Genomic DNA, 8,916 nt, shown 5'->3' with positions numbered 1-8,916 from the left:
GGAAACAACCAAACTAAATATGGCGCGCTGGGTTGATTTATTTCGAAAAATCATTATTTTTTCTACGAGTTTTATGGAAAAGTTTAGATTTGGTTAGTTCGGAGTCGCTACCAATTTTCGGACAAATGATTTCCCCTTGTTTCTACGCCATGCTTCTAGTGATGATGTGACCGGTACAGCAGCTCTCTCCCATTCAACGACGACCGCCCGACGCATCGAATTGACCTTGTTGCACGTGGCGAATGCGTCAATCCGCTGAAACGCGGCGTCTCTTTGGCAGCCGATTCAGTTAGTCGGTTATAGGCCGCCAGAGGCTAAAGACAGCGGAGTGCCGTGTGCCGTCACCAAGGATCGTCGTCTAGCGCAGCTCAGCTCGCGGTAAAAGCAGCGCAGAGCGATTGCAGCGAACGTAGGCAGCAGACAACAGCGGTAACACATAAACCATGAATATAGTGTAGGCTTCAATAGCTGTGTCTTGCTCCAAAACAACGGATTTTAAAGAACATACCACGAGAATAGAACGACAATCAGTGTACGTGCAGCTGTTCCATAAGGGTACACATCATTTGTGAGCGTCTGATTGTTAGCGGTCGTATACGAGACGACCACATGCGATCGACATCGAACGTCCGACCAACAAGCTGTTGTAGTAAACTAGTACAGATAGAGCAACAGACGACGGCAGGAAGACAACAAGAGAGCATTGTGATTTTCAACGTCGAGTGGACGGTGCAGCGTTTTTCGGAATACTGTACAACCAAACAACAAATCGTTCATTGTTCATGTTTTGGAATATCGATAGGGCGACAGCAGTAATTAAATTTTGTGCACCAATCAAGAACAACAACAATAATAAAAGTCATTGTCATCATCACCACGAGCAAAACCGTACATTTTCTCTTCGTCTGTTTGTGCTACTGCTATCGTATATATAATCGTGTTCGACAACGAAGTCGCGAGATTGAACAGTTCTCCTATCGATTAAAAAAAAAAACGAGGACACAATTTGTTAACAGAACGTGTGTATGTGTGAGGGAATAATTAAAGTGGTGCGTGTTCCGAGAGGATTATTACCGTTTCGTTACGGGCTACCACAAGGAAATGCAACTTGTTGCTGCTGATTGTTGTTTGATATCTACATAACGACTGGCCGGACACCTGCCCTTTACAACTACAGTAGTAATAAGATTATTTTGTCGTTCGACTTGCGCGCTTCACCCTTCTTTGTGTGAGTAACAAGCTCTGTGAAGCGCCTATTACTAGTTCGAGAACGAGAAGACTATTTGCGAATTTCATCAAATACCGCATCACTTAGTCTATCTCAACAGACCAATTGATACAACATTTACAGCTGGTCCGTCAGTTGATGACTTAGCTATCATTTTCACATCGTGGTGCAACGATAACAGCACCCTGTAATATTACCACGCCTGTAATCAGCAGGGATACACCGCAAAAACAGTGACTTGCTCTACTTACGATTATCGTCTCTTCCCTGTTACCGTTACTACGCTTCAGCCCCCGACGGCGTGACTGACACCCTTGGGCAATTCAATTTACCGAGGTACACGCGCAAACGCAACCGCCTGCTGAATCAGCAACTCCTTTTTAGTACCCGCAAACTATTAGCTACACTATCGGGCCGAATTCACGAAGAGGGCGCATCCATCCATCGATCATACCATCACCATCATCATCATACTCTGGCCAATGATTGGAATATATATATATATATATCCGTTACTAAACGCTGAAGGCCAGTCTTAACGATAATCGACACTCGTTGAATTTTGGATTTGGTGACGAAGTGTGATTGTGTTTTGTGCAGTACATTGGCAAATACTTATTGAACTCGACTGAACCATTAGGTTTGTCTTGTTGTTGTTTTTGTAGAAGTATCAGCTGTTTTACGGTTGTCGAAGATCAAAATCCAGAACGGCCACAGACTAACCGGAATTTACCAAAGAACCCGATATCTACAGCATCAATTATTGCAGATCTGGATTGATTATAATGATGGTGCCCGCAGAGTGGTCTATAATGTGCGCTGGAGGTGCTTTGACTGTTTCCGCGCTGGGTATGTGCTAAGGATATAAGACCACTCGTTCTCCATACTACAGCTCTTCCCACAATTCTTCTTCAGGATAACTGCATACGTACGCTGCTATCCTCCTGTCGATGCTATTTCATACTGCGAGAGTGCTAGCAATAGCATAGCCGGATTGCGTCCTCTTGTCATTGTGTAGGATATTATATATTCAGAAATATATTCTCATTACTACCAGCAACCACAGGTCTAGAAACTACGGAGTATGGGTTGTCGGCTTTTGTGTGCGAAATAAGTGTTACTATTCATCTGCCGATCGAGCGACACCCAGAGTCTAGCAGTGTTTCGACAGAAATAAAAACAGCCAGGAAGTTATACGAGTTCAGAGATTGAGTGTGGATAAGGTTAGGTGATTTTCGTTGGAATTTGTGAGTGAGTGCTTGCGTAGCGAGAACACGCGTACAGCAAATACAGGTGGATTATTAGTGATTGACACTTGGTGATATAGACATTGGAGATTACACCTAAGGGACCGCAATTTATAAGATGGAGTTCCACGCGCCTAGCTTCGGCGACGACTTTGGCCTGAACCAGTACCCGTCTGCCGTGACAGCGGCAGCCACTCCCACAGCCGATGTGGTTACGACATCGTATTACGTACCCAGCACTCAGAGCTACGTTCACACAAACGCTGGTCTATACCAAACGACGGACACTGCTGACATGATGAGCTTCGGCACACACGAGATCTGGTCGCCGGCCCAGGTCACTCAAGTGCAGCCGTACCAGCAGCAGTATACAAATCTCGGCGTACAAACTGTACAGATGGCTCCTCAGGCCACTCACCTGCAAAATCTGCAGGTAGCAGGCCAACAGCAGCAGTCAGTACAGCCCGCACAGACTGCAGTTCAGCAACAGCAGCAGCAGCAGCAGCAGCAGCAGCAGCAACAAACGAGTGAGCTAACACGGGAATCGAGCCCGATGGCTGGGTCTCCCGATTCCTATGGAACGTCATCAGGCGGAGGTCCGATTAAGAAGCAGAAACAAGCTAAAAAGAAGAAGGATCCAAACGAACCGAAGAAGCCTTTGTCCGCCTATGCAATGTTTTTCCGGGACACACAGGCTGCTATCAAGGGCCAGAATCCTTCAGCGAGCTTTGGCGAAGTATCGAAAATCGTCGCGTCAATGTGGGAAAGCCTTGAGGCAGAGAAGAAAAACTCATACAAACAGAAGGCCGAGGATGCGAAGAAGGAGTACTTGAAAGCGTTGACAGCATACAAAGCCAACCTCGTGGCGCAGAGCGCTGGCGCGCAAGACAATTCGATGCCGAGCCCACCTCAGCCGGCACAGCCCCCCACGCCAGTTTCTGTTCCACAGACGCCACCGACACCAAACACGTTCAGTCAAACAGTAATGATCGAGCAGCATCACCCCGCTCAATGGGCCGCCCAGCAAATGGCGCAACAGCCTCAACAGCCTGTACAGATCATCTACGCTCATAACAACGTTCATCTGCAGGCTCAGCAACAAGCGCAGCAGCAGCTGCAAGCACAACCGCAACAACATAACGGTCTTCCAGCGCTGCCCGATTATCATTTATCAAGCGCCGGCACTCAGATGAGTGGCCAACTGCACAATCAGTATGCGACCACTTTGAACGTTCAGGTACCTGGTCAGGTTCACACGCAGCTTGGACAGGTGCAAAACCAGGTAGGACAGGTGCAGATGGTGGGTCAGGCCCCTGGCAGCCAACAGCATCTTACCACAACGAGCAGTCAACCTCTGCAGACACAGGCTTCTTCCCTTGTACATATGTCCTCTGCTCCAGCCCCGCTTGTCTCGCACAGTCAACATGTAATGACGTCCCAGCAGATGGTTGCACCGCATCCGTCTGTTGGAACAATGCAGCAACAGCATCCACCCCCGCAAAGTCTCCCGCCACAGCCTCAGCAACCGCAGATGGTTTCGCAGCAGCTGGACACGACAGGTGCAGGTGGCCTTCTGACGCCACCGGTAAGCGTTGGAAGTCAGCCGACACACTCGCCCGCACAGACTATCGTTTCGCCACAGGTTTCCCAGACGAGCCAACAGGTTCTGCACGTTGCTCATCAGCCTCCACAAGCGACGCCACAGCAGCAGCAACAACAACAGCAGCATCATGTCAAGCAGGAGCAACAGGCAACACCAGCGCCCGTTGTACAACAACAGGTTCAGCAGCAGCAAGCCCCTCAAGGCCCGCCTGCTGCGTCACCCGTTACCGCCGTTCAGAATGGTCAGGAGAGCGGTGAACAACTGCGGTCACCAGCTGCGCCCGTCACAGAACGACACGCCGGTCACGAGACGAAGGGAGCGTTTAATCAGCAACGTCTAGCTGCAGCGCAAGCAGCAGCGGCAGCTGGCAACAATAATAACGTCAGCGGAGTAAACGGCGCACTCAACAACAATGAGCCGTTAACGCCGAAAAGCGAGGAGGCGAACGGTGGTCTCTGCAGCCACAAGCCGATGTGTCGGCGAAAGGGCTGCGGTAATGCCGCTGTAGAGTGCGCGGAATGGGACAAGGAATACTGCTCGAACGAATGCGTAGTCTCTCACTGCCGGGAGGTGTTTAGTAGCTGGGTGGGACAACGGCAGACAGGTCCGCCTACCGGACCACCTGTTGTTAGTCAGTAGAGGCTAGAGTCAGAGAGCAAAGTAAGGCTATCAGTCAGTAATCATAGAGAGACAAAACTTTGGAAATGGAAAAAAACAAATGATCACTGTATCAAACTGTAAATTGCTGCTGCCACTACGAGCATCACCGGTAGCAACGCTAGAAACAGCAGGAAGTAGACAAGAAAACGATTGAAGCGCGTAGATGCCCAGAAAGACGACTAGACCAACAAGCCCCGGGTCGCGTGACTGACTACCTACCTTGCTCAATCAGCAGTACTTACCTCACCTTCCCAAGCTTTGCCACACGTACTGAGATCCTCACATATTTAGGTTGGCTTGCACCTCCTTATCACAGAATTAGGCCACAAAAAACAAACAACATAAACGGGAATTTTGTTCAAGCGGCGCCGCGTGCGGAGTTTGTTATGAGTATGTTTGTCAAGACCTTATTGGAGACATGTCTAAAGTGGGACGCACATTACAGACACGTTGCCGAAGAACAGCACCATTATAAAATATGACAAAGCCAAGCCACAGTCTTCTTTGAGACACAACGACGAACGAATCTCAACCCACAAACAAAAAAAATAATTCCAGGGGGCCAAAAGATGGATATTTCTTCACCCGAAATATACCACCTATTCATCTCCTAGAAATGACGGAAGAACAATTGGCTCACGTCGGTGAGGTCACCAATCGACCAGATCGGACAGGTCGTATCAACAGAATACATCTATAACACGGATTCACAATTACCGTCAGTAAGATTTGGCGAGCATAAGCACACATATCACGGCGATTTCATCAGTATCCAAGTAGTCATTCTTTCACGCAGCCATTCACCGATCAATATAATGGCTTCAGTACAACAAAGAACGCCGGCAGTGTTTCTCAGGATTATATTTAAAAGTAGAACTCGTTTTGACAGCGGAAGGGGCGGATTTCCTTTGAGTGTTCGGCGGTGCGAGTAAGCAGTGCAAGCTCAGAGGTTAAACGGAGTAGAGATAACGGATAATTGCAGAAGCGACGGAAGAAAAATCAGTCATCTGGCCACCCGCAAGGATTAACCACAGGCTAGGATTTTACTGCTGCATTAGAATGGAATACGTGGACGTGTAATGTTGTTGTACTTGTTTTAAAGATGGAACAAAAATGATGCAAAAAGTGATTCGCTGTAGGATGTAAACCCGAATGCAAACGACTGACGCAAAATGACTAAGATGCATCTAAACGATCACGCCCTCTTAATTTATTGTACTATCATTCTTGTACCATCATAGTGGCAGGCTCCCAGAGCATTAGACCTTGTTGTGTATATATATATATATATATATATATATATATATATATACAAACCTATTTATTATTGGGAGCATACACACATAAACACACATTAGAGGTATACACTTGGCATGTTTCTTTCCCAGGCTACTCTGTCACGCAAATATAGGTGTACCTCATATCTGACGTAAAGAATCAAAGAAAAGGGTGGAATTGGTACTCGTCGATTGCAATCGGGTAGCATGCATCCTTAATTCGTCATCCATGATCAATACTATACACAGACACTGACACGCACTCTTACACTTACACACACACAGTGACACAGACACATACACACACACAGAGAGACAGACACATACACACATACAGAGACACAGACACACAGACACATACACACACACACACACAGACAAACACACACACAAAACCCACACACACACTGCCTACAGACTCCGATATCAAATAATAAAAGAAGCTCATGGCACTGGTAAATAAAGGTCTCAAAATACTGCAAGCAAACATACAGATTTACACCTAAGGCTACATTTCCAACACAGATATATATATATATATATATATATATATATACATATATTATATAACACTGGTATATGCAATATCATTCGGGAGGGAGAGTAACAGAAATGTTGAAGGACAGCAAAGCGAGTCCTGTCTGTATATGAGTGTTAGCGAAAGAACTAGTTACCGCTGTTTGCCATTGTGAGTCATAATGGCCGACAGGCCACGTTGCGGAAGCGCTGACCAATTCACCTGCTTCACTGGTAACCCGATGGCTGTGCGGCATATTAAGGTGTCGCACGCTCGCGCCTCCCGCCCACCCCTTCAGTGTAGAATGCAGTAGGGCTCTGTAGGGCGATTGCCGCAATCGTGTCATGCTGTCGACGGTGGCAAGTGCCCTTTCTTTTTTTTGAGCAGCGCCGCGAATATCGCAATAACAGCGGATTCAGAGGGAAGAAAATAACAGTATAGAGAGAAGAAAACCAGAAACAAGTCAATAACGATCTAGGACAAAACTGTACAGTAATAAAAGTGTAGCATGATTATGGGTGGACAGGTTGCTACATCGGCAAGAATACGATCACAGAATATTCCCATAGTCGTTCAGGACTCGAGACCAATATTTTCGTCTTGCGGTGTTGACCCTATGCATCTTTTATATATATATATATATACGTTACTAACTTCAATGTGACAAAGAAAGACAAGCAAATAAATAAAAATAATACACCTGCCCGAATGATCGCACCAACCGATCAGTTAAATAGTTATTTCTAGGTAGCAAGATCGTCAGAGCGGTAACGTTGCAACAGTTTATATTATGGGAGAGATTTGATGGATTAAAGGAAACGCTCGAGAAAAACGTTAATATAACAACTGAATTGACACGATGATTGTCACGCAGAAAACAGTAGATAAGGCATGTTGTGATGATCTGATATTCTCCCTCTCTCACCATATATATATATTATGAAAAGGAAGAAACGAAGTGATATTCACTAGATATCACCTGTACAGGCCAGCTGGCCTGAATCCTGAAAACTGGGTCTTGAAGAACGATCGCGCTATGTTCTTCCGTTTGTCGTAGCAGGCAGTGGTCACTGATAGTTATCAAGGTGCCTTTCTTATTATTATTATTTATGGAAATAGATGGAATAGAAAGTCGAGTTGGGGGAGGAATGATGGATGGTGAATATATAGCGGTCGAGCAGTGGAGCGTACTAGTGTTTCTTATGATGACCGAAAGAGTTTTCCTGTGTGTAGGTGTTTATTACTGGCGTATACATAGGCAGAATGAGTGAACGAGTGATTGTTTTTGTGAGCATCGTCTTCCTGTCCCAGATGTGTGTTGTAGAGAGATGATTGTTCACAGATAGTTGAGCCCTATCAAGAGAACGGGAGACTTCCAGGGAACAACGGTACGGTGGACGGACGATAAGAAAGCAAGTAGGCAAAAAAGAGAAATATCCCGTTAACATATGTCGTCTTGCAGTAGTGCCCCTTGTACTCGTATTTTGTTCATTTCTTGTTGACGATCAGACCAGAGTTATCTCGTGGTGACACGGAGCTTTTTTCAATGCCGTGGCGCTACCGTTGTGTCGGTAGATCCCGGCCAACACCTATTTGCAGTTGAAATAAGTGCCGAGAGTGATTAAGTGACATTATCATCGTTAATGGATTGATTGATTGATTGATTAATTGATAGCCTGACCGATTGATTGACATAATATTGCTATAGTGTATGAATGTAATGATAGACGGCGGATGATTGCGAATACTACGCATAGTAGCAGTTCTATGCTGCTACTGACCATGTATAACGAAAGCCCTCCAGGAGGGACTGTGTCCCGGTTTACACATCTTTTTGTCTGTGGAATATCAAATGTCGAAATGAGTTATGGAGATATTTAGATATCGTGATGGAGTGTGTAAACTCGCTCAACAATCAATATAATTATAATAATAATTACGAGGATGATAATAAAGATGGTGGTGATGAAAGAAGATGAGAAAGTAATAATAAAGTAAGATTATTATTAATAATAATTATTATTATTAGTATCGTTCAACATATGTATATGGACTTGATTTTTGCGCCCAGACCCGGGGATCTGCTTCGATTACTCTCAATAATAACAGGAGTATGGTAAACATAATGATAATAATATTAATAATGATGATGAGCAACCAACGTGGCTTCCATTGATCACCAGGCAGGTAAACAAACGCAACGTGTTATAAGCGAGAAGTGACAAACGGAACTCGATAAATAGTTTAAAGATCACTTCCTCTTTTATCGTGTGTACAGAATTCATTATGAAGTAGGTTGAAGATGCTATCGTGGTATTCAGGTGCCGTTCACTGCTCGGCTAAACAATCATCATGAGCAAGCAAAGACCTCTGCATAGCTTAAT

The 8,916-nt window shown here is 45.4% G+C and overlaps 1 protein-coding gene across 1 annotated transcript; it reads left to right on the top strand.

Moving 5' to 3' along the window:
- The first annotated feature begins 225 nt into the window (after positions 1–225).
- LOC111272276 (uncharacterized) lies at positions 226–7,257 on the top strand. Its single transcript, XM_022853634.2, has one exon. It carries the CDS (start codon positions 2,594–2,596, stop codon positions 4,715–4,717), a length of 2,124 nt encoding a protein of 707 aa, XP_022709369.1. The 5' UTR covers positions 226–2,593; the 3' UTR covers positions 4,718–7,257.
- Positions 7,258–8,916: the final 1,659 nt, after the last annotated feature.

This window comes from Varroa jacobsoni, unplaced genomic scaffold, assembly GCF_002532875.2.
Source record: "Varroa jacobsoni isolate VJ856 unplaced genomic scaffold, vjacob_1.0 scaffold_185, whole genome shotgun sequence".
NCBI classification, from domain to species: domain Eukaryota; kingdom Metazoa; phylum Arthropoda; class Arachnida; order Mesostigmata; family Varroidae; genus Varroa; species Varroa jacobsoni.
The sequence above is the reverse complement of the archived record's forward strand: the minus strand, read 5'-3'. Positions and strand labels throughout refer to the sequence as shown.

What these genes read in the sequence shown, in the direction of transcription:
- LOC111272276 (XM_022853634.2), top strand. Translation starts at nt 2,594, where the DNA reads ATGGAGTTCCACGCGCCTAGCTTCGGCGACGACTTTGGCCTGAACCAG.